General features: G+C 43.4%; 2 protein-coding genes across 5 annotated transcripts; one reads left to right on the top strand and one right to left on the bottom strand.

The window, feature by feature from the left end:
* The first annotated feature begins 1,242 nt into the window (after window positions 1–1,242).
* Window positions 1,243–9,560, top strand: LOC311012068 (1-phosphatidylinositol 4,5-bisphosphate phosphodiesterase delta-1-like). 3 transcript variants are annotated; one of them, XM_084007380.1, is made up of 15 exons: window positions 1,243–1,487; window positions 3,765–3,956; window positions 5,033–5,261; window positions 5,348–5,477; window positions 5,628–5,856; window positions 6,340–6,541; window positions 6,731–6,875; window positions 6,953–7,105; window positions 7,176–7,334; window positions 7,431–7,590; window positions 7,826–7,942; window positions 8,050–8,228; window positions 8,307–8,439; window positions 8,731–8,880; window positions 9,012–9,560. In XM_084007380.1, exons 1-15 carry the CDS (start codon window positions 1,454–1,456, stop codon window positions 9,101–9,103), a joined length of 2,304 nt encoding a protein of 767 aa, XP_083863506.1. In that variant the 5' UTR covers window positions 1,243–1,453; the 3' UTR covers window positions 9,104–9,560. The 3 variants fall into 3 exon arrangements, with proteins under 3 accessions (XP_083863506.1, XP_083863504.1, XP_083863505.1); XM_084007378.1 differs by lacking the exon at window positions 1,243–1,487 and adding an exon at window positions 3,399–3,536; XM_084007379.1 differs by lacking the exon at window positions 1,243–1,487 and adding an exon at window positions 3,399–3,536 and having other exon boundaries at window positions 3,765–3,923.
* Window positions 9,561–11,847: 2,287 nt separating this feature from the next.
* Window positions 11,848–24,357, bottom strand: LOC311012070 (CTD small phosphatase-like protein). Of its 2 annotated transcripts, XM_084007382.1 has the most exons (8): window positions 23,647–24,355; window positions 17,399–17,556; window positions 17,218–17,250; window positions 16,148–16,249; window positions 15,659–15,715; window positions 15,090–15,182; window positions 14,425–14,610; window positions 11,848–13,913 (listed from the first exon to the last, which is right to left on the bottom strand). In XM_084007382.1, exons 1-8 carry the CDS (start codon window positions 23,720–23,722, stop codon window positions 13,788–13,790), a joined length of 831 nt encoding a protein of 276 aa, XP_083863508.1. In that variant the 5' UTR covers window positions 23,723–24,355; the 3' UTR covers window positions 11,848–13,787. The 2 variants fall into 2 exon arrangements, with proteins under 2 accessions (XP_083863508.1, XP_083863509.1); XM_084007383.1 differs by lacking the exon at window positions 17,218–17,250 and having other exon boundaries at window positions 23,647–24,357.
* Window positions 24,358–24,939: the final 582 nt, after the last annotated feature.

The raw sequence follows: 24,939 nt of genomic DNA on the forward strand, positions 1-24,939 counted from the left end.
TGTTTCCCATCCTCTTTTCGAGCAACATTCTTTGTTAATCTACTGAGTCGGTGCCCTGAGACATGACAGTGTTTTGGAGTAAGCAGCAGAAGTCTGGATGGTTATCAGAGGAAACATTGGGGCCTGTTCTCACTTGTTCAACAAGTCTTTCTGTAAGCAGTGTTTTCAAGTTTTATGGAATGCATTCCACAGAATTTTTATTGTAGTTCGTGACACTTTTCACATGGAGGGCCGGATAGCTAATGCTTTTTTTGTTGTTGTTGTTGTTGTTGTTGTTGCTTTGAGCCAATTAAGTGGCAAAATGGACCCCAAATGACTCACATGGAGCAGAAAAGCTCCCAGACGGAGGTGTGTACATGTATAACCAAGATTAAATGCACTTTTTGAGAAATTAACCGTTTCCCAAACATGCGTCCAGTGACACGACACCAGTCCAACCACAACGCTGCAGTCTTTCCTGCCTGTTTCCCCCTGATCCTCGCGGGATGGTCGTCCCACTCGCCCCCCGGAAGCTCTCCCTCTCTGATGCTGCATTAAAGCTCACTCATCCTGATGCTGACGGTGCGCCGAGCGTAAGCCTGGCCTGAAAGGGAAGTGCTGAGAGCCACAAGAGCCGCCAACGGCACCAGTGATTGCAGTGCTATTATCCTGCCAAGGGTAAGCTGCACATGAAAAGGAAAAGAAAAAAAAAACGTTCATTTGACTCATTCGGTGTGACCAATATGCTACAACTCACCCTCAACTCTGCTATTCAGCTTTAAAACTACAACTGCATGGAGCTGCTTTAGAGTTGACTTTACACACTGTACAAATATAATACTAATTATCTCAAGGCCTCCCTGTTTATTCACATCTAGAGTTTACTTTTGGTAAGGGTGTGTTTAATGTGTATATTTATTAACGTTTTAATTTGGGCTCCAGGTGCCAAAGCATGATGCAGCATGTGTGTTATGTTAACCGGTCCCATGCCGGATGGCTAACGCGTTAAGGTGTATCCTACCCTGTTGTGACATCAGCAGTGCAGTTTGCAGCTTGTCAAACCGGTGTTGGAGCCGACAGGAGTGCTGCCACCGTCCACTGCCAGGAGAGAGAGAGAGAGAGAGAGAGAGAGAGAGAGAGAGAGAGAGAGAGAGAGAGAGAGAGAGAGAGAGAGAGAGAGACCCACCTGTGTGGCCGCCCTCACTGTGTTGTCCTCGGGACGTTTCTTTTGTGTGTGTGAGTGTGTGTGTGTGTGTGTGTGTGTGTGTGTGTGTGTGTGTGTGTGTGTGTGTGTGTGTGTACCTGCGCACATGGAAGGAAGGATCGACTTTAGGTGAAACCACGCATCACTGGAAAGGAGGGAAAACGAGAGCTTGCTGCGTAAAGAGAGGGGGGAGAGAGAGAGAGAGAGAGAGAGAGAGAGAGAGAGAGAGAGAGAGAGAGAGAGAGAGAGAGAGACTACAACTCAGACGGGATGGAAACGAATGGGGTCGAAAAGAAAACCGACGGTAGGAAACATGTTTTCGCATAATTGTGCTCATTAAAGTGCGTTTTTGCATTTGTTGGAAGTCATTCAATGCCAGCATTTCCCCCAACCTTGAATGGCAGTGGCATATGAAGATAGGCTATTGTTTTTTTTATATATTATTACATGTTCTTACATCTGAACCGCTGCAATCGAACGTTTTTCCTCACCAACTGCAGATGTTTACTTTATGTTTGTTAATGTGTTCGGATGAGATCACCTGTAGAAGTTTCTACTCTGCCGAAAGGTGTGGCTCCTGGGTAATTCAGCCGAGTTTCACCTTACCGCAAAGAGAAACAAGCGTTGCCGAAGTAGGCCTAATACGCCGCACACAGGCGTTTAGTTAACCAGAGGAGGGGGTGAACCTCTCTGCAAACACTGGTATCAATGACAGGCGTTTAATGGGCTCATATGTCTCTCCTCCCTGTATTCAATGTGTTTGTTTAGATGTTTGTTCAGCTCATATGCGCTTTTTAAAAGTGACTAAGCCCGGCCGGCGTTGAGCTCACTCCAAATCACAGCCATTGATAGTACCGCGATGTCACCACCAGATGGAGCCCGCGAGTCATACAACTAAACACTAACTGTATCTTAGCTTTATCGTCAAAACGTTGTTAAAATATTTGTTAAGCCGTTATAAATATTGTGTTGAGCTTTCTTTTTCTTTTTTTTTAGCACATACGCGCTTTTTAATATTGAGTTCAGTCCAAATCACGTTTGGCAGTACCGCGATATCACCACTAGATAGAGCCGGTGAGTCAACAATAGACTATAAAGGACATTACATTAGCTTTAAATGCATCGTCAACATGTAGTTTAAATATTTGTTTAGCTGTTATAAATATTCACATAGCCATACTGTGAAATTAATTTGATGATTTTTTTTGTAGCTATACGCTAATTTTAATATAATGTAAATTGTGACTGTGCAGCTAGCTAACGTTAGCTACCGTTTATCAGTCAACTGCCGTAAAGCTTGTTAGCCAGCAGCTAAAGTAAGCTAACCTTCATCTACAATCTGGATATCTAACGTTAAATAAGGGGTCTTTACATGTATTCAAAAAATATCTTAACTGTCGTCAGAGAGGCGACGTTCCCCTCCCGAAATATGTATGAAATTACTTTAATACAACGTTATAAAGGTTTAGCATAAACCGGACCGACGTTTTGCACCACTTCCGCCTGCCGCAGCACGTAGCCGTCACGTACACGCACGCTAGTTGTCGTGGTAACTTAAGTAAGCGCCGTACCTGGTTTCCTGCCTTGATGTACTAATCGGAAGATCGTACTTCATACTTGTAAAGTGGTAATTACGAGAATGTCACGTTCAAGTACTTTGTTTTGGGGACGAATTAGGCGGAAATGGCGGACGTAAGATTACCTGTAACCTGCGTGTCATTTCCCGGCCCCAAGAAAATCATGGCGTCACTTGCGTATGCTAGCAACAAAAATAAACGGTTGTCACAAAAGGAACGCAAATACGGTAAGATCAGCTAATGTAATAACTTTGCATTGTGCTAGCAGACTACTAGTCAATTGGTTATGGTTAGAAGATATTTTGGTCTGTATCAAGTTACGTGTATGTAGATTAAATATTTAAATTATGTCTTTATGCACAATCCGTAACTGAATCCATCCTGTTCTCCTCCATGTTGAAAGGTTCTGTTCACCCCAGTTCGGGAACTCGCAAATCCAAATTATCTCCGAGCCCCCCCAGTCGTAATTACAATGTTGAGGGGGCGTTCACGTGTAATTTCCGAGTCGGTGTCTCGTATTTCCCATAATTCCGACACGCCGTGAATGCAGCAGTGCCGTTTAGAAATGAACAGTGAACTTTGAGTGGTGCTCGTCCACGCCCTTCGAGGCACCGGTCAGTCCCGTCGCTGTCTGTGTGAACGCGGTCCGGCAGCCTCGCAGCTCCTCCGGGGCACCATGAGCTGCATGCGGGCTGAACCCGAGCTCAGCAAGGCCGAGCAATTACGGCGCTATGCCCGGAGACAGAAAGTGATGCGGATGAACGCGAAGCTCATAGGTAGGCTGATTCAACTGGTCTCCTTTGCAGCAGGTGTGACCAACGTCCAGGGGTCAGACTAGTACACGCTTATTGTCGTAAAAACAAGATCTCCACTTGTTTGACGTTAGATGGTGAAAGGCGTCTTCACTTATTCCATGCAGCTTTTTCTGATGAGATGAATGCAGAGCTCAGTACATCTGCAAAGAGTGTTTAAATCTGTTGCATTGTGCTCCCTCCGTTCCACAGGCATGGAGGGCGATCCGGACCTCCAGTTCCTCCTGCAGGGAGGAGACCTCCTCAAGGTACTCTCCCCGTCCTGGAAGAAGACCAGGTACTTCAGGCTCATGGAGGACTGCAAGACCGTGTGGCGCGAATCGAAGAAAACCTTTAAGACGAGCCAGATGTGTGAGTGCTGCCTCCCGAGCTTCCCAGTTGCATGTGTGTGAGACCTGACAGAAAACGAATCACACACACTCTTGCACAAATCTGTGGTGGACACACACACACACACACACACACACCTCTTCCTCTTTCCTTTGTTATTACAAAACAACATCCAACACATTTGTAAGTAAAACCGTCTCTTCTCAGTCCAGATGGATTTTTCCTTCATGGGTTATAAAAGTGAAGAGCTATAAATGATTATTTCTATCTGAAAGTCCTCTGTAGGGAGTTACTCATGATAGCAGCGATATGCTTTGTGGGTGTGTCTATCAAGATAGTCATTATATATTTATATATTTTTATAGTGTGTGGAGGAGTGGCTTGTGTGACATCCATAAAGTGTCCTCGTGTAGTGTCGGTGTGGTAACCGCAGCTCGGTGATGCCTTCATGGTGACATTTGCACATCCTTGAATGGCAGATGTTGAAATTTACGTTCCTCGAAACGTCTGATGTGACGTTTTGCAGCAAACTGCAAACAGCAGGGTTGTGTTGACCAACCGGGCTGGTCTGTGATGCCTGAAGATACCAAAAGCATACAAAAGAACCGCCTGTTGTTGTTCCAGCACAACTAGACGTATTGTTACGAGTCCTACGGCAGGAAATGACTTGACTAAATGATACTGGGAGTCCAGGACTCGTTGTCCCGAGAGATTTATCAACAACGTTTCGGTCCGTGGACCTTCATCAGTGTTGCTTTTCCAGGCATAGATGTTATGTTAAACGTGGACCAATCAGGTCACACTTCTAAATGACATCATAATCGCATCATTGCAACATAAACCAACAGTATGACATGAAAAAGTAAAACCTCATATACAGGAAAACTATTCGAGTTCGGACGATGGGTTGCGATAAAAAAAACACGATAAATTGAAGATATTTTTATCGGGATTATCGTAAACATCGTCATGGACTGGAAGTAGCTGTCTAGCGACTAAAATACAGGAACAAAAATATGATTTTTAATAATGTATCTTTGCAGGAAGACCTTATAATCGATGATCATTTTATTGAAGATTATTTGACTGGTTTTCACTTAAAAAAAAATATCATCTCATCCCGTCTCCAGTTTCACTCGATGACATCTCGGCGGTGCGAACGGGTCGTCACTCAGAGGGCCTGAGGAAGAACACGGAGGAGCACGTAGAGGGCCGCTGCTTCTCCATCATGTTCAAGGGCCGCCGCAAGAACCTGGACCTGATCGCCAGCTCCGAGGAGGAGGCCAAGCAGTGGGTCAGCAGCCTGCAGAAGGTGATATCCAACAGAAACAACCTCAGCTGCCAGCAGAAGACGGAGCAGTATCCTTATCCCGGTGGTTTAGGAGTCAGTGTGAGAACGCAGTCAGGTTGTCGTATCGACTCTCCTTACATGACAAACTTTTCAGTTGGATCTTCACCTGCCTGAGGAAAGCAGACGAGAACAAAGACGACAAGCTGAGTCAGTCGGAGCTCAAGAACTTTCTGCGTCTGATCAACATGGAGGTGGATGACGACTACGCCGAGATGCTCTTCAAGGTGAAGCTTTTTAATCATTCAAGTAAATATCATGTGGAGCTATAAAAAAAAGTACAAGATTACATTTTACTCTCTTAATACTAAGATTTTTAATACAATGTTCAGGTCTTATATAAAGTGTGTGGACCAACTTTCATTCCCACGATACAGAAATGCGACAAATCCGAATCGGGGTACCTGTCCGGAGAGGAGATCGAACATTTTTACGAGCTGTTGACCCATCGGGAGGAAGTCGACGTGATCTACGGAGAGTACGCTAAAACGACGGGCTACATGAGTCCTCAAAACCTGGTGGACTTCCTGGTGAAGGAGCAGAAAGAGAAAGCCACGCTGGCCGACGCACACGGCATCATCCAGAAGCACGAGCCCGACGACAGCGGTCAGTACCTGAATGCGAGGCGTCCTGCGTTGAGCAACAGGGAAACATTCTGCCACAGTTTATTTATTTGCTGTTGAATGAATAAATGCAGATCTGAGGGTCGGACCTGAGTTAAAGGAATAGTCTGAAACTGAAACTGAGGACTCTTTGGAACAAAAAGGCAGTGAGTTTCACTTATTCATAGCACAAAATGACTAATATTGACAACATCAGCAATTTTCCAAGTCAAATATCCTGCTGGGAAGCCAGTTTACCGGTTAGACGGGCCTTTGGATGAACCTATCAAACGAACCCACAAGATAAACTTAAGTCACATGCAGTATCCGGTGATATCAGTCTATTCAGCGTCGGTGAATATAAGTTATGTAGTACATGAAAGTTTTACATACCCTACAGCCGGGGACGCGTTGTGTCGGGTTCACTAAGCCATCTTGTGATCTTGTGGTCACTCTTGTTCTGCCGGGGTGTTGTTTTTTTCTTCAGCCAAGGAGAAGAAGCTGCTATCCAAAGATGGCTTCCTCATGTTCATGCACAATCCAGAGGCGTTGGTCCTCAATCCGGATTACAGAGACGTGTACCAGGACATGAGCCGGCCCCTCAGCCACTACTTCATCTCCTCCTCGCACAACACCTACCTCCTGGAGGACCAGCTCAAAGGGCCCAGCAGCACCGAGGCTTATGTCAGGTAACGGGTTTGGGTCCAGTTCTGTTGCTGTAATGTGCTTATAAAATCAACTTTTGGTTATCTGTCCATCCCAATGTGAGGAGGCCGAGGAAAGGATTTTTCCTTGAGTGCTTCGGGGTTAATTAACACCAACAGAAGCTGTGTTAAGTCCAGCTGTTCAGGCACTGATGCGGGTTGTGGCTCCCTCAGGGCTCTGCTGAAGGGCTGCCGCTGCGTGGAGCTGGACTGCTGGGACGGATCGGACGACGAGCCGGAGATCTACCACGGCTACACACTGACTTCTAAGATCCTCTTCAAAGACGTCATCAAAGCCATCAAGGAGTATGCCTTTAAGGTGCGTCCAGTGCCATCCGTTAGCACTCCTCGGACGCTCTCCTGTTCTGAGTTCTCTTGTGTTTTCCGTTCCCGCAGACGTCCAATTACCCCGTCATCATCTCCCTGGAGAACCACTGCAGCGTGGAGCAGCAAGAAGTCATGGCCCGCCACATGAGCTCCATCCTGGGAGACGCACTCGTCACCTCCCCCCTGGGGGACGGCATGCCCACGGACTTCCCGTCTCCCGAGGTTTGCATTCACTTCCATCTGCTTTCATACCGGTCACACTGCGTTGGCTGACATGTGCACGTTCCTCCAGGAGCTGATGGGGAAGTTCCTGATCAAAGGGAAGAGATTAAACAAACTGGAGGCCAGCTTTGCCCCCGAGGAGGCTGAGGCCGATGGCACGGACGTCACGGAGGAGGAGGAGTCGAATGCTGAAGAGGAGGATGAGCAGAAGGAGGAAGAGAAAAGAAAGGTGTGGGGGAAGAGCATATAAATGATCCCCGTTGACCAGCATGAACAGGCATTTATTTGATTTTGTACTGACGCTTGATTTCCATTAAATGCGTAGAATAAAAAGAAGCTGAAACTAGCGAAAGCGCTGTCTGACATGGTGGTCTACTGCAAGAGCGTCCACTTCCACGGCTTCGAGGACGCGCAACAAAACCTGAGCTTCTACGAGATGTCGTCCTTCAAGGAGGGGAAGGCCATGAAGCTGGCGGAGGAGTCGGGTGAGGAAGCCTTGAGAAGTGTTTTAGCGTCAGCATTTCTCTTGAGAAGTTACCAGTAAGGAGATTTTGTAAATCATAATTTGTCTCTTTGAAATCCTTAAAAAAAATAAGGATAATATTAATAAACCCTGATTATCATCTGTTATACTTTTAATGAGACCATAAATTACTAAATGGACATGACTTGAAACTAGAGATTGAGACCATATTAACAGAAGAATTTCCCTCTCCTCAGCTAACGCCTACGTCCGTCATAACGTGGCCAAGCTGAGCCGCATCTACCCGGCCGGCTCCAGGACCGACTCCTCCAACTACAACCCGGTGCCTCTGTGGAACGCTGGCTGCCAAATCGGTACATAACGCCGACGAGGAATCCCAAACTCTCACACGTCCGCTTGTGTCATTTTAAACTGATGAATTCCAGTCGCCTTGTTTCTGATTCATCATTTCCTCTTTCAGTGGCCTTAAACTTCCAGACGTCCTGCATGGACATGGATGTGAACCAGGGCAGATTCCTGGTCAACGGGAAGAGCGGCTACATCCTGAAACCGGCCTACATGAGGGACCCGGCCACGGAGTTCGACCCCATCACCCTGACCCGAGGGGACTGGCTGAAGCCCAAGGCGCTCCACATCATGGTGGGTGTCTCGTTGTGATAGCGCGTGTTGCCATAGTTCAGAAGGATCTTTTGTTCTTGACACGATTTGTGTTGCCAGGTTGTGTCGGCACAGCAGCTCCCCAAAGTGAGCAATAAGAAATCCTCCATCGTGGACCCGTTGGTGAAAGTGCAGGTGCACGGCGTGCCGGCTGATGTCGCAGAGAAAGAGACCGCCGCTGTCGAAAACAACGGTACGTTTCCTTTCTGAGGCGGTAGGATCATCTCTAGAAGCACAGCAGTAGAAGCCTCAATATACCAGAATGCAATGCAGCCACGACAAACGTAGCATTTTTGCATCACTAGTTTGCTTCTTGTTTTATCCGTCTTTTAACATGTAAAACCCCACAGCTGCATACGCCTAACATATCCACGCCCTCGAAAGGCATTCTGGGAAACGAGGGGAAGCCTTTGACATAACTTATTAGAAATCAACGATGCATAACTCCTCACGGTGTATTCCCTCTTTTTTTTCTGTCGGAAAGGTTTTAACCCCGAATGGAATGAAAACTTCCAGTTCGACGTGTACGTGCCGGAGCTCGCTCTGGTGCGCTTCCTCGTGGAAGACTACGACACCACGTCTGGTAATGAGTTTGTGGGCCAGTACACACTTCCCTTCAACAGCTTAAAAATGGGTGAGTTCATCAGCGAGTGTTGTTTTTATGTTTTTAAGACTGAACAGAGACCCCGCTCACTCTCTGCAACAAAGAGCTCCTCATGTTCTCCCTCTTATCTCGTCACTGACGGCCACTTTGTTCCCACGCAGGCTACAGACACGTTCCTCTGCTCAACAAGAACGGAGACGTCCTCCCTTCGGCCGGACTCTTCGTACACATTATGGTCCTCGATGCCGAGTAAGACGTCACCGACACGGCCACCTTTCAGCTGTTTTAAATTCTCGCTCTATTGTTTTTGGTTGATGATTAACTTACTGGCTTAATTCCAGTAGTTTGAGAGACCACTCTAAACGTCAGATCTCACAAATGACAGAACTCCCTCTGCAACTGTAATTGAGTTGGACTGGGAGGTGTGTATGTGCGTGCATACACCGCACATACACACGTCCTCTGCTAGACTTCCTGTGTCAACTTCAAATCGGTTTCCGCTTACGTTCACTTTGGTGAGTTTAATGTATTGTCTTTTTAATTTATTTTTATTCAAATGACCCGTTTTAGGAATTCTGGAGAATCATAAGCCAACACGAAAACAATGTGCTTCGTCTTCAAATAATTTTAGTAAAGTGTGATTTTTTTTTCATCACGAAAAATTCTTATTTTTTGTAAATCAAGACGGAGATAAAAAATTTAAACACGAACGCCCGTGTCAGTGTTTTTTATGCCTCCGACGTTGTGTTTCCGGGTTTTCCGTCCGTTTGTTGGTCTGTCTCGTGAACCCGATATCTCAAGCAGGAGGGAATTTCTTCAGAATTTGGCAAAAAAAAAGAAAAGAAAAAAAACATCTTCTTGGACTCAAAAGATTTAGTGATTAGAATTGTGAAAAACGTGTTTCACTTATCTGGAGGGTCCAGATGGGAAAACTTTGTATCTGTCGTCATACGAGACGGTTTGGATGAATTAGTACATGTAGGGCTTCCCATCAAGTGCTACCATGTGTGTAGTACTCAATAACCTTTATGTTCACCAGTCATACGGCAATAACTAGGCAGGGGATGATATGCAAATTTCATGTCATGATTATCCTGGCCAAAATACTTTACAATATTATCCCAATAATTATAAAATATGCACCAACATTGCACCAATAAGACATTTAAAAAACGATCAGAAAATCTTAAATAGAATGATCACAAGGCTAAATATTAAAAAATATATATTTCAATGTTTTTAATTTTAAAATCAGGCTCTATTTTTTAATGTTTACCATGTTAGCGAGCTTTTTTAAAGTGACTCAATATTTACGATTATCCCGATAATGCAAATGCATCAACTTCCCTAATAACAACACAGCTTACAATAGTAGAGTACATACAGCAAAATCAAGCACTTGTAATTAATGCCAACAGGAAAAGAAGCCACATGAGCCTCAACACAGTGAGAGTTTTAACCTGGTGAACTTTGGATGGACACACCTTTGGTACACAGCCTTATCAAAGCAAAAGGTGTGTCGCTTTGTGTTTACAGCTCGTTCCTGATGCCCTTAAATGGCCCAAAATATGATTTATTTGAGGTTTAAGTTAATTTGTCAACTGATATTTCTTATTGTGGGCCATAAAACGCTACTGCCAGCTCAGTTAGTCTCAGTAAACACCGAGTTGTTTGCCGTTACTCTGCTGACAGAAGACAAGCAACATTCCTCCATGAAAAAAATGTGCTTTATTGTGAAATGACTGGAAGGAAATTAAAGGCAAAATAAAAGTATATTTTACAGTGAACTTATTTTAACAGAACACAGGAGCATTCTCATGGCTTTTGAGTTATCAGTCCACATCAGGTACAGACAGTGGAAACCTCAATCACACCAGTTTGAAGTGATGATCTTTGGTCTGAATTAATGTACCATAATCACACATTTGAATCAAAACAACAAAAAATAGATATAGACATGACAAAGTCGTTTCAATGAAGCCTTTTTTTATTATGGAAAGAAAGAAAAGTGATGCTCAGGATGACAACACGCTGCCAACACTCAAAGTAAGCCAACAAGAACAGACATTTTATTTTGTTTTTTTAAGAAAAAAAGAAAGTGAATGACCTCACACACAAAAAACAAACAAACCCCACAGTGACTTGAACTCAAGTGTTGTAGAAACCTCGGTGCAAAATCGATAACACAATGATGAATGTGTGACTATGAGTGAGGTGAAAAGAAAGAAACTAGAAGGAAGCGACGAGATGCTTCAACACGTGTCCCCTGATGGGAAAGACGAGACCTGGCTGAGAACTAATACCAAAAAGGCAAGACGGGGGACATTACAGATCTGAGAGGACGGGGAGGGAAAACGAGCCGGATACAATCGGTAATACGCAACTTTTCAAACCAAATACTGACAAACGGTAGGTAGAAAAATATCACAATGATACAAACGACATTTGAGCAGGAAGGTGATCATTGAGAAGAGTCGACCAAGCGCTTCTTACAACAAACAAAAAAATTGCACTGAAACCATCCTCGAGGTGAACACTCGCCACCAACACAAATGCTTATGCAAAAGAAAGAATTTCAACACGCCTGTAGGAGACTTTCAACTTAGTGTCAATGCCGTGATGACGTTCTTCAGTCCTTTTGCAGTGACCCAATCTGGTTCCGTTTAGAGCTTCCTCTTAACACCTAGAGGCTGTCTGGATGAGCCGGGCCTGAGCACCCATCTGCAGGTTTGGGACTGACCACCCATCTGCAGGTTTGGGACTGACCACCCATATGCAGGTTTGGGACTGAGCACCCATCTGCAGGTTTGGGACTGAGCACCCATCTGCAGGTTTGGGACTGAGCACCCATCTGCAGGTTTGGGACTGAGCACCCATTTGCAGGTTTGGGACTGAGGACCCATCTGCAGGTTTGGGACTGAGCACCCATCTGCAGGTTTGCGACTGAGCACCCATCTGCAGGTTTGCGACTGAGCACCCATCTGCAGGTTTGCGACTGAGCACCCATCTGCATTATTTCCCCCTCCTTTACTCTCTTGCACAGCACAATCTGATAATTATGGCGAAGTAGTTCACTACACGAGGTTGTTCGGCTATTGTTGAAATAGACCAAGCAACATTCAAGTTGTTTCAGTATTTTCATTTGAAGGATTAACTCGTCCTGTTTTCAGATAAAATAATGTGGAAAAAATGAACACTGAAAGTCACTGTGATAACCAGGCCAGCCTTTAGCGTCAACCCTACCTCTACCGGCTACCCTCGTCAAGTGCTCTAGAAACCCAAACACGTGGGATATAAACACCCCCCCGAAAAAAAGGTTATTGCCGTGATAGCTAATGTTGCAGCACTCGGTTTGTGTGGCTCCTCTCAAACGTAGGCACTGAGGTGAAGAGCAGTTAAAAAGAGTCTGGGAAGGTAAACGCCACACGTCATCTCCACTGGTTTCAACTGGGACCAGTCGAGACTAGAATGGTGTGATTTTAACACTGTCCAGACTCAGTCCGACACTATCCTATGTCCCCTAAAGACACGAACCATATGAGAAAATAAAAACATGGCACTCCACCCATTTACTGTGAGATCCCAGACCATTTCAAAACAACAACAAAAAGGGGATACCTTTGCAAATGTGTACAATTATTGAGAAAGATCACCCCGTAAGGGTGAAGCTGCACCACATCTGTGTGCCCCCCCCGAAAACAAAAAGACAAGAAGATAATGCCGGCTAACAGCTAGCCATATGATAAGCACAACATGACAAACAAGGACCTCATAACATTAAAAACATATAAACGGATTTGACATCTAATTGTCAAAAGAATAAAATCTATAATACAATACTTTCTACTAATGGTTTAACAGTTAGATATTGAACCCCTGTTAAAAGAAATAATATAAAATGATTTCTTATTTGGCAAATAATAAAATTACATGGTGGTGGTTGGAAGAGGAGGGGGAGTAATATAAGAGACAGAAAGTGAATGGCACAATTTTATCTGCTAGCTTTCAGATCAAACTAGCAAACGCAGATAACTAGTGTACTCGCAGGTGGGGCATTAGGTTCACAATTGCAAAACATACTCCTTTGCCTAAAACAAACAATTTCTACAGATAATAAAAGCAGAAAGAAACAAATTCACATCTATATAATGGCACAAGCATACCAGGAGGGAGAGAAAAAAGAGAATACTATGGAGACATTTACCCAGCGTTTGATAATCAAAAAAAAATAACTAAAGTAAAACTTTTATATCAAGATACTTCCGTGTCCACTTTAAAGCATATTTTGTGTGAAAAGACTAAAGTACTCTGGAAATGGCCATGTACAAAATATCTCCTCATATAAACAACATTCACACAAGGCACTTCATTCAGTAAGAAAAGAGAATCACAGTCCTTTCTTCTACCAGAAACTGCCTGCATAGCAACAATACGATCACACAATCTCTTCAGATTGTTGTGTGGTATCACAAAAGAAAATTCAGACAAAACGTTGCCGTTCGATGTTTTTTTTTTTTTTTTTTTTTTTTTTGGTTTTAAAATAAGCACTTCACCGAATAGTAAAACTTTTGTTGCTTTAAAAATGAAATCCAGAGTTCGTTTCTCTTAGCGTTTTGACCCCAATATTATCAACTTAGGACGCTCTGTACACTTTCTGGTGCGTTTTTTTTGTGAAACACAGTGCTCCTGGGATAGTAAGTGTTTTTTATTTTTCTGATGGCACTCAGAAGGCAGCATTTCACCAGGTGATGAGAGCGGAGACGGGGCTTACATGAAGGTTTCCACAGTGAGACTCCATGGCGTCCCCTTGGGGCAGAGACAAGAGGGCCGCGTGTGGGAGGATCTGCCTGAGTCTGAGAGACGTGGTTGTAGAAAGGGGCAGAGACTGACCGTGGGGAGGATGGAGAGCACAGGCGGCGCTGTGTGGGTGTGTCCTGCTACCTGCCTCTCAGATCCTGCAGGACTCCGTAAACCTCTTCTTCTTTGCTGAGCCCCTCAAAGAAAGGCAGCAAGTCCAGGAGCTCTGTGTCATTCATGTCGTCAAACCAGGATTGGACAGGGACCTTGGGAGACGGGAAAACCTGCAGTTAGCTTTTTATTTCAATGCAAAACAGGACCCAAAACAACATTGATATCAGCTACTGGGGGTGTAACGGTACACCGGTTTGGTATGTGACATACAAATACAGAGTTAAAGCATATGATCAAAGTGCTTGAGCCACTACAACAAGCCTCCACATGTGTATTTTATCTGTTGGGTCCAAGCCAAGAGTACAAGTTACAACCCGGTTCAGGAATTATCAACAGAGTCTCATGATGGAGGATTAAACAATCACAGGTATGCTTTTATCCCCGGGGGGCAGAACTGGGTCACGTTTCCATTGCAGAGTGGTTTATTTTTGTTATTTTCTATTGACAATATGTAGTATTTGAGTACCTTAACAGTCAAAGTAAAAATGATGGCCAATGAGCAACTGTTAAATATAATTTGTAGATAATAATGTAGATGAATTGAAGAGAATGGATTATATACAGTCTGAATGTGACAAATACATAAGTGGTATAGGAACTCACAGCATTTTCCGGGTGGAAAATGTAAGAGGCGGGTGAATTGTCAACAATGATGACGTTGCTGAGCTCTCGTCCGAGTCGGCTGAGGTCTTTGACATAGTTCCCTCTGTGAAAAACGCAGGATTCCCTAAAGAGTCGCTCTCGAAACACGCCCCACTGGTCCAGCAGGTCTGCCACAGGGTCTGCATACTGTCCAAGCCAAACAAACGCAGGACGACACGTTAACGGAAAACTGCACACGAGAAATCAAACTGCATGCTGTGAAAACTAAATCTTTGTGGTCATGTGCCTCAACGAGAGCTCCAACAGAAATGCTCGCAAATACTACGTGAAAGCAGGTCGTGTTTGCCTGAGAGGGACGCTGCCCCAGCAAATACTACTCTACGACACAACAAGCATCACTGACACCAGGCTTTTTACTAAGGACCTGATACTACGGAAACAGCAGGCCATTAACGTAGTCATTTCTCTGTCTCATTCATTAAACTTACCCGTGCATTATTGGCTAAGATGCAAAAGACACAGATGGAGAGCGAAGCAGAAGAAGTGTGAAAATTCAGACGGCAAGAGGAGATGAAAAAAATACCAGAACATGGAAATAAAAACATGTTTGTTTAAAACCAAAACGCACATTTGAGCACAGAAAACACGTATGGGTCTCAACACACCTTGGCAAGACTGGCTGTAAAGAGGACACATTCAAATAGCTCTCCCATCTTTTGAAGAAACTCGTCCACATGGGGTCGTTTCAGCACATATACCTGCAAAACAAACCAGATTTTAAGGCAGGTTATGGTGATGAAAATGATACTTTAACTCCTGGTATCATACTTAGCAAATCAACTTATTGTGCATTTTTTTCAAAGCCATGTGAAAAATCCCATATCGTGTCATCCGTACTACTACTACAGCTACTTCAAAGCTGTATTATCACAGTATTATTTTACATTTTGACAACTGCTACAGAAGAATTCCTGCTGTTCGTGTCTTGCATTATCAAAAATGTTCTTTTCTAAAAGTCACTTCCACTCACAGTTTAGATGCCCTCCTCTCTTCGCCCAGCGACCGCCACCCAGTGCAAGTAATCATGAATAGGCCAACCAGGATACACACAGCCTATCCTGGATTACTTGAACTGGATCACAGCCAATATCTTCGGTATCTTCACAAAAGTGACCTCTTGCCCCCAATAAAAAGTTATACTCCACTATGTCTTTTTTTATTGCGTGAACAATACCTGATGAACGGTACCATCGATCTCCACTGGAACTATAAAATCTGCGTTGCTGATGGGCTGCGAGAAAGGAAAAGCACAACAGCATATCAGTGTCATTCAAAGTGGTTGGTGTAGTACCACAACTGAGCAGCAGAGGTCCTGCAAGACTCACTACAACTTTGCAGTCCACAGAAAATAATCAATTTATTTTATGTCAAAACCTAAAGGATATGTAGACAAAGGTAATGTCAGATATACAACATGTATATTTGACATGTTGTATGTCAGATATACATGTTGCACTTCCGTTTCCAGGGTAGTGAAAGTCAGGATTTTCTTCTATTGAGAAATTCCATTTATTAAGCAAAGACTTGGCTGGTCAAGCCATCTGGTGACTGTATCTTTGTAACACAGAAGGCCTTCAGCCAACTCTCAATCACACACTGACAATTGCAGAACTGTACACAACATCAACAGTAAACGTTTATTTGAGCTCTAGCCTCTTCTTACTTTGAATGAGCTGTGGACGAGCGTTTCGTCCAAGTCAATCACCACACACTTTTTGCCGTAGTCAGATATTAGCACCTCCGGTAGAAGGTATTTGGCTGGTGGCTGTGGGGGAAGACAAAGCAGATAATGTCAGATACAATGATAGAGAGAGAGTGGGGTTATCCTAGAGAGAAAGAGTGACACAAGACAAATACATAAATTAATGAGTAAGGCTGAGCATTAAAGCCAACACCGTGTTAGGAAGAGCATCTCCATGGGTGACAATGCAGCCGGGGGAAAGCCATGTTTGAAAGATACGTTTAATTGATCCATCGCTTCAAAATGACACACTATGGGATACTTCAACACCGGATATCGTTCCTAATCCAGCCACCTACTTGGAAAAAGTAATACCATCCTAAATCGCCTCATATTTTAATGAGATTAAGGCCATTCAAAGGTTAGCTGCTTTCAGTTTCACTGGAATCACTCAAACCTTAGCCTTTTGTTTAAAATGCCAACACAATTCTAATTCACGTGTGAACATGATAGGATGGAGTGATATAGGAACCATTTATTTTAAATTGCTGCGTTACGCTTCATATAGTCACTGATGAGGGATTTAAAATGGTATGTATGTTAAACAGCGGCTAGCAGAGGAACACTGAGAGCAAAGGTGGTCAACTTTTGTCCAGGCAGACCGGAGCCTTAACTCTCACGAATATCATTCTAATGCATGGATAAGTAGCACAAGAAATGGATTTACTCCAAGCATGGAAGCACCTGAGGCAATTAATGGAAACAGTTTAACACTTGTTAGACTGCAATGTGTCTCAGTATTTCTGAAAAGCATACAAACCACCAAGTGTCACTCATGCAGATCGGGCACGGAGGCACCGTTTAAACCCACAGGTGCACATACACCTTCCACGCAGCCAGCGCTACAATCGGCTGAAAATGAACCACAGTACGGCAGCAGAGCGAAAGCTCTCTGAGGAGCACTGGAGCCCACACAGACAGGATGTGCCAGCACCAGCCCACTCAGCCTGCATGCAAAGGGGAAAAAAACACAAAAAAAAGGCAATACATACACTAGGGACAGGGATGACCTCGACCTGGTCACACTACAACACAAGAGAGACACACACATAGATAAACAGGGTGAGGGGTAGGAAGGAGAACAAAAAAAAGGAAGAAGATAATATCGTGAAGATAAAGGCACAAATAAAAACAGTCAATTAAAAAGCTGTGTTTAGCGGAGCAGGAGCCCACCTTGGGAGGAGACCCGTTCTCCTCAACAGGTGGAGGCAGGGAGCTGGTGTTGGTGTTGGTGGCTGGCGGGTCCACATTGTAGTTGCGGAAGCAGCAGAAGAATGTGCTGAAGATGCTCCGGCTCCTCTGCTTCTTTAGGCTGCTGTTAGACTGGGACACTGTTGAAACAACAGGAGGGAGAGGGTAAACAGGTGGATATGGTTTGGTCATCTAAAGACAGGAAGCATTTACTTTTAGTAATTTGCATGCTGAGCTCCGTATGCTGCTGGAATAAGTGTGAATAAACTGTTATACGGTCATTACAATCCTCCTAAGTGACCACAGCGGGGTGAGCTACGCTGAATCACAACAATAGGTGAGATCTTGACCGAGTGATTAAATGGCATTAGTGCTGGCTTTGTTGACCCGGCTTGGCAGAACCACTGATCAGAAAATAACTTGGCTGGCTGGGTGACTTCATCAGTCACACATAGCGACAGTTCAGAGCGAGCTCTGCTCTGATTGCAAATCGCCCCTCATTCCAGGACTATAGAGCACGGCCTAAATCAGACACCAAGCTTTTATTAATAGTGACAAGTTGGAAGGCACATGCTCCTCCCTCCTCCTTTTTGCCCCGTCGTGGATCCCTTCACCTGATTGGCTTAGGGGTCTCCATTTTAAAAAGCTTGCTTACACTTCCCTCCCCGTGTTTCAGCTGGCAGGTGAGTGACTGAAGCAGCCTGGACATGCAGAAGAGACGAGGGGAGGGAGGAGGTGGTGGGAGGCCCTCAGACCCCGCAGAGCCTATACAAGGCTGCATTCCTCTCCACCCATTAGTTCCCCCCCCCCCCCCCCGCTCACCCCTCGGCTCACACAACCAGAATGCTTTAGCGACTGGAGACCAGCGAAGACCAAACAGCATTATGTCATGTCTTTTGGCATCTTGATGTTGTGCCACTTTTCGCTTCTGACCTTAAACAAATACCCAACAGACATTTGGAAACAATGTGGTTGCAGAAAGCACATTAAATGACTATGACACAATGCATTAGAGTTAGACAACCCTTACAAAAAACAGAACTATTTTTACATCGATCCAGCTTTGTCCAGGGTTCTTTACCCCCCCCCCCCCAACAACACATTCCAACATATCACAGGCGTTTAGGCAACAAAAGCAGCCTGAGCCATGCATCATGTCACACAAGGGCATAATGTGTTGTAAAGTGTTTTAAGAAGATTGCATCAATTTCACAGCTAAAAATACTAATTAGTGCAAGGAAGGTATTAGAGCCTAATACTGAAAAACTTTTCATTAGTATCCCTCAAATCACTGGCTTCCGGTCATATTAATTACCGTCTTTCAAGCTAGGCTTATGCTGTGCTGAGTATTTAGACTACACCTCCTCAGTGACACACGCTCCTTCCCCCCAAAACAACCTAAGTATAATATGCATCCATCAACAAGGAAACATTAAAACATCCCGTGTCTATTTTTAGTAACTGAAGACTCTGGACACACATGGAACTGCTCAGTCAAGCAGTGATAACAGAGTAGTATGACTGGCACTGTATCTGGCTACTGATGATAATATTATTGTTTAACCAAAAGGCCCAACGTTAAAAAAAACAAATGCATGAGTAAGTAAGAAACCCCTCAGGAAAAAACCCATCCTATCTTTTTAAAGAGTCCAAAACAGAAAAGGAGGCATGAGGAGAAGAATAAAATGAGATGCATAAGGAATGTTGAGTATAAACGCCACCATCCGACCCAATCAACTGGAAAATGCCAAACTTTTACACAGCACTGCAACAAGCACCAAATACCAAACTAATTAACCGATTTTAAAATGTCTTAGGACAAATGTAATTAAACCAAATTGTTCATGATGCCCTGGCTGATCATATCTACCCGGTTAAGCTTGGTTAAAAAAAAACGTAAGAAAAACCTTATCAGGACCGCAAGACTTATTTTATTCAACTGGACTTTGCCTTTTGGTTTCAGCTCTGCATTAGTGTAAAACTGGGACAGCGAGGCAGGCGCCAGCTTCCTGTGACTCATCACTACAAGCGGCCGCTGTATTGATTCCTCCGCACAAAGACCCTCAGAAAACACTGAGGGACTACTGAGTCATGTACAGGGCAGAACTGAGCCTCACTTACACATCGCTCATCTGGGGTGGATGGAGGGTAGTAATTATGAAAGGTTGCATTCTGTTTAATTAACTAAGTTACACGTCAAAGTTTAGTCCCAACAGTTCATTACCAGAAAACATTTATGAGCTAACAGCGACACATTCCCTGTGGAGTTCCTTTCAGGTAAAATATATCCAGCACTTGGCTGTCCACATATCAAACACACCATCAATCATTGATCAGTGAGCATGTGACAACAACTTCTAGGTTAGTTCTGATTGAGAAAAGCCACCTCTTTTTCAAGTACACTGTAAGCAAGGTGGTGATACCTAAAGGTTTGGTTTGGGTGTACTAGGTGGTACACTAAGGATTTGTCAAGAAAATACTACAAACATCTCTGAAAACTAACTTTCCACATGCATACGCTGCTTGTCAATAATAAATACGCTAATCTAACCGAGTCTAGTGCCTTTGCTCATTCAACCTACAAACATAATTAGAAAATGGAGTAACGCCTCCCATAAATGTTACACATCCATATCTGCAAACTAAGAAAAGCTGTCAGAAGAAAGGGAGACTATAGCTCATGAACAAATTATTAAGACAGGAAGTGTTTGACCAATAGTTTGGAAAATTTCTGCTTTCTAAAAAAAGTCCCACGTCAAGAAGAGTACATCTACAAACTACGCAAGGCAACAGTGGCAGCAATAACTACTTTTATCACCTCAAAAGCATGTTCACAAGATTGAGGAATGTTTGTGAACACGCCAATTCCAACATCATTTACAGTGTGTACAAAAACAACTCAGCATTCGGGCAGATCCTACACAATATAACTTCACCGTACACCGTTATTTTTCCATTTGAGGTTCTACTGAACCTGTTTTTGTTTCATGTAATCATGTCCAACTTAATTGGCAGCAGGCTTATTTTCCAATTGCAAGTCAAAATTCTTGAATACACTTAATATTTATAAGATCTAAACCCAGGATGAAACGATAAAGGATTTTAATCACTGATCGCAATAAAAAATAAATAAATAAACACTCAAAAAGTTGATTGTGGAGAATTTCATCACATCGTAGACGTGGTAGAGAGAAGACAAATAGGAAATTATCAGAAAAAGCAGGCTCACCAAAAATTGTGATGCACTAAAAAATTTATTTTGTGACAAAATAAGGTAAAGCGATTTCAATATTTCATATTTTAATGATTATCGGGATGATATGTGAATCGTGATCACTTTGCCCAGGATAACTTGTATCGTCCCATGCAAAGTCTGAACATTACCAATAGGGAATGCCATAGTCTTAATATAGTTGGAATATGAGAAACCTGTCTGGTTGAAGTTACAGTTACAGTCATTGGATAACTGCAGTGCTCAGTGAACAAGTGTTCGATTCCATGATGCCTCTAGAGAAGTATTTATCATAATGGTGGAGGAAGGGATCCTGTAAGAGACACCCATTCATCTCATACATGTATTAAGATCCTAGTGCAAAAACACCAACAACATAAAAGGACCTACTAAGATTATAGCACTTATATTAATTATATAAATGATGCATGTTCTTTTTTTTTTTCTCCAAACTGAAGTTTTGTAAGACTTTGAGAATAAAAGAAGTTGAGAAATAGATCACTGTCATCTTTGCAGTTATACTTGGCCTGGAGGTCAGCGGTGCCCTGGCCAACAGGGCAGCTAGTCTATATTTAGGCTGCTGTTTTGCAAAAGGCAGGCACATGTTGTAAGTCAGCCAGCAGAGGAACACTGAGAGCAAAGGTGGTCAACTTTTGTCCAGGCAGTCTGGAGCCGTCTGAGGCAACGGGAGACAACCTGCCAAATTCCTCTCGGACAGCTGCTGGTATGGGGCTATATATTAAGTGATTTGCAATAGATAAGGGACAGCCAAAGCATTGGTTGGCTGTATAATAAACTCAGGTACTAAAGAATCCTATTCTATACTCAGAATGACAGAGTGGACAAAGATATTCTCTACTTTTTAAGATGCAAAAAAAAAAAACAGATGTGGCCCTCACTCTCAAATGAAACCCCCTTTTCCAAAAGCCAGAACAAATATAAGTACACAGGCATACAATTTCTATAACAATGCTAATGTTTAACTTGGCCCCGGGGGAAGCATTTTGTGTGACTCATCTTTCAAAGAAAATTGAAGAGGTAGGAAACAAACAGCAACATCACTTTGTCCTCTAACGCAATAGGGCTCTGCATAACAGGCAACTCTTACTCTCGGGCCATCATTCGGTGTGATTTTCATTCAGTGATTTCACACTGTGTGAATGTGTGTAGTACTACTCAAACCCCTCTGTTGGTTAGCAGTCTCAGATTGTGCTATATGCTACCAGAATGCAGGTAACATGACTTCACTGCGAGGCATGATTAGATGTGCCAAATTGTGCCAAATCACAGCAACACATTTTAAAATAATTTCCTGACACCCAATTAACGTTATGAGATCTTCTGTGTGTCCTTCTGAGCTCAAGAGGATTTTGAAATATTATACTACACACTCACCATATAAAAGCACTTAAACTCTTCTCTTTCAATTACTCATATAATCTATTAACAAATCCACATCCGAAGTCCACGATTACTGCAAAATTCTTTACTTTCGCAATAGCCAAAAGAACAAAAGAAACAAAAAGTACATTTACCAGAAAACAAAGAAAAGCAAAACCAAAAGTGTCATTAATTAAGCCATATCCTGGACCGTCATTGGGGATTTTGGGCATTTTTACTGGAATTAAATTATAACCATTAGCAGATGGACTAACCAGTTAATTGACTAATCATTTCGGCACTACTCATACCCAGAGACCTTAAAATTACTCCAGCCTCACTTTTTCCCAGCCCGATGACACATAAACAAGTCTTAAAACATTCCGATAGCATTTGGACAAAATAACCACATCTTGGTAATATCTTCACTGAGAAATAATATCAAGCGGTTCGTACGTGTGAATCACTGACATGGAATCTGAATAGTTTTTACTTCCATACATTGCATGAGTCAATCCCTGTCTTTATCCCTATTTTTGTTCTCCCCGACGACTCCCACATACGTGACAATGATAACCTCATATGACGCACACATGTGTTCAAGTCACATAATCCACGTTGGTTGCCGAGGAATACGTTTGTCGCCTCAGAGGAGAATGCATTGTTGTACTTGAAAGACTTAAAGCTCTCACATTACTAATGGTCTGACAAGTTGGGGTTTGAGATGGGATACTGATACGCGTCCCGTGGGTCTGGGTGACCCCGGAAGTGTCAGAGTATAGCCCCAGGAATGGGAATGAATGGACATTAGCGGTTATTGGTCTTGAAGGGGGGGGGGGGGTATCTGACCTCTATTGCAGATCATGCAAGAGCAAGTCTTTTTAATGAGATTAAAAAAATGATTAAATCACAACTGTGGATAACACACACACAACAAAAACAAGACAGTGTAGTCATATCTGATATAAGGCAGGTTCACTGGTAGATGAACGTTTAGCAATGTAAATGTGCATCCCACGAGGTGTTTACTATCATTTACTATACATGTCCCGACATTAGCGACAGCAGATGGTTCTCCTATGTCTCCATGTTTGCTTCATTCTCCCCCCCCCCCCCAAAAAAACGTTTTGCCTCCCCGCAGACCAAAACCACCGTGAACTTTCAAGCTTCTTGTGGTCTTGATGCATACAGTTAGTAAGCCACCCATGAGATCATTTAGCACAGTTATGAATCCAAAACACACACCAATATATAGAGAAGTGAAAATGTGCCACCATTGGGGTTTGGTTGGTACAACTGTTTCACAATAAATCTGTAACGTTAATGGGATAAAATAAATAACGTCTGAACAGCGGAGCGCTCTTGATATTGAACAGACAGTTAGCTAGTTCAATAACTTATCCGATGACAAACTTGTTGCCTATAAAGAGTTTGTCAACTCGTGTCAATAATGTTTACATTTATATATGTGACTATCACAAACAGGCAACCAGTGTCTTCAACTACTTATCTTAAAGAGCAGCTAACAAAAAAAAAAAAAAAAAAGCTAACGTCAGTCGAGAGGAAAGTGGTTAGCCAGCTAGCATCAGTTCTCTGCCATTACTTGACTTGTTCTTACCTTTCTCCTGGTTAAAGGATAATATTTCCTCATCCTTCGGGTTGGAGACTTGGGTTATTATGGACATGTGGTCCATTTAGGCGGGTGGTTTTCCTGCTTTCTTTCCCCCACAATGTTTGTTCGCACTAGCGCCGTCCGCTTCGTTCGCTAGCTAGCTTACCCGCTAGCAGCTAGCTGTTTGCGACGAGGATGAGCAAGCCTGCCCACAATGAAGGCAGTCGTCCGGGGCGAAGTGTTGTGGTGGCAGCGGTGGTGGCCAGCCAGCTAGCACGGGTGGTGAATGAAAGCCGGTGAATGGCTCTCATTTATGGCTCTCCACAAAGCAGCATCGCTGCAAACACGTATTTATAATGAGCGACAGCGAGCGTAAAAGGGAAAAGAAAGGAAGAAAAAACTAGCTAGCTGGAGTTAGCGAGTAGCAAGTTAGCTGCGAGGCTCCCGATCATCCAAAAAAAAAAGAGGGGAAAACGCTGCGAGGCCGTGTCTGGAACAACGTTGAAACCACTAGGAAGCCCGTCGGAGGATCGTTCTCGTACAACAATAACATAAATAAAAACTCCACACATGTATCGACGCTGTTTAAAGTTTGATAACACTTTTAAGCAAACGGCTCATATCGGCGCCCCCCCTCTTACATTCCCCGTGCAACATGGAGGCTTTATGTATTTCTGAGTTCCATCTGAAGCGGGGGCACTTCGGAGTGGGAGGGGGCGGTTTGTTTCTGTGATGGATTCTCTCTCAGGGCAGGAGGCAGCGCTGCCTCGCCGCACCACATTGCTCAAACCCCATGCAGCTGGCTGGACCCGACTTTTTTCCCTTCCCTTCCCCTGTAATTACCGCTAGTCTCTCACGCAACAAATTATAGCCGTTTAGCATAAAAACGAATGCATTCAAAAAATGCGTGTGGCGGAAACACAGCTATATGCTTGTATTCACGTTCCCGACGAGCACGTTTAACAGTCCAAGCAAATAAAAAAAATTTAAAAAATAGTTGATCCACTCCCCAAAAAACTTTGGTGTATGTATGTTGTTCTATGGGGCTAATTTAAACGAGTATAGAGCGCCACCTAGTGTTGAAATGGGGGAATTGCTTCGAGTGCACCCTGCATGTATAATAATTAATAATAATAACAACAATAATAATATGTATATATAAATACAATACACTGCCTGCCATTGGAGTAGCCAATATGTGTGATTGAAAAATACGAGTAGAGAGCGCCACCTAGTGTTAAAATGGGGGAATTGCTTCGAGTGTACCCTGCATGTATAATAATTAATAATAACAACAAC

The sequence above is a fragment of the Eutrigla gurnardus genome (assembly GCF_963514095.1).
Source record: "Eutrigla gurnardus genome assembly, chromosome: 4".
NCBI lineage: Eukaryota > Metazoa > Chordata > Actinopteri > Perciformes > Triglidae > Eutrigla > Eutrigla gurnardus.

Coding starts and splice junctions, on each gene's coding strand:
- LOC311012068 (XM_084007378.1), top strand. CDS start 3,437: ATGAGCTGCATGCGGGCTGAACCCGAGCTCAGCAAGGCCGAGCAATTA. Junction 3,537..3,764: donor GATGAACGCGAAGCTCATAG/GTAGGCTGATTC, acceptor TCCGTTCCACAG/GCATGGAGGGCGATCCGGAC. Junction 5,857..6,339: donor GCACGAGCCCGACGACAGCG/GTCAGTACCTGA, acceptor TTTTTTCTTCAG/CCAAGGAGAAGAAGCTGCTA.
- LOC311012070 (XM_084007382.1), bottom strand. CDS start 23,722: ATGGACCACATGTCCATAATAACCCAAGTCTCCAACCCGAAGGATGAG. Junction 17,251..17,398: donor AGAACGGGTCTCCTCCCAAG/GTGGGCTCCTGC, acceptor CTTGTGTTGTAG/TGTGACCAGGTCGAGGTCAT. Junction 15,183..15,658: donor TCGATGGTACCGTTCATCAG/GTATTGTTCACG, acceptor TTTGTTTTGCAG/GTATATGTGCTGAAACGACC.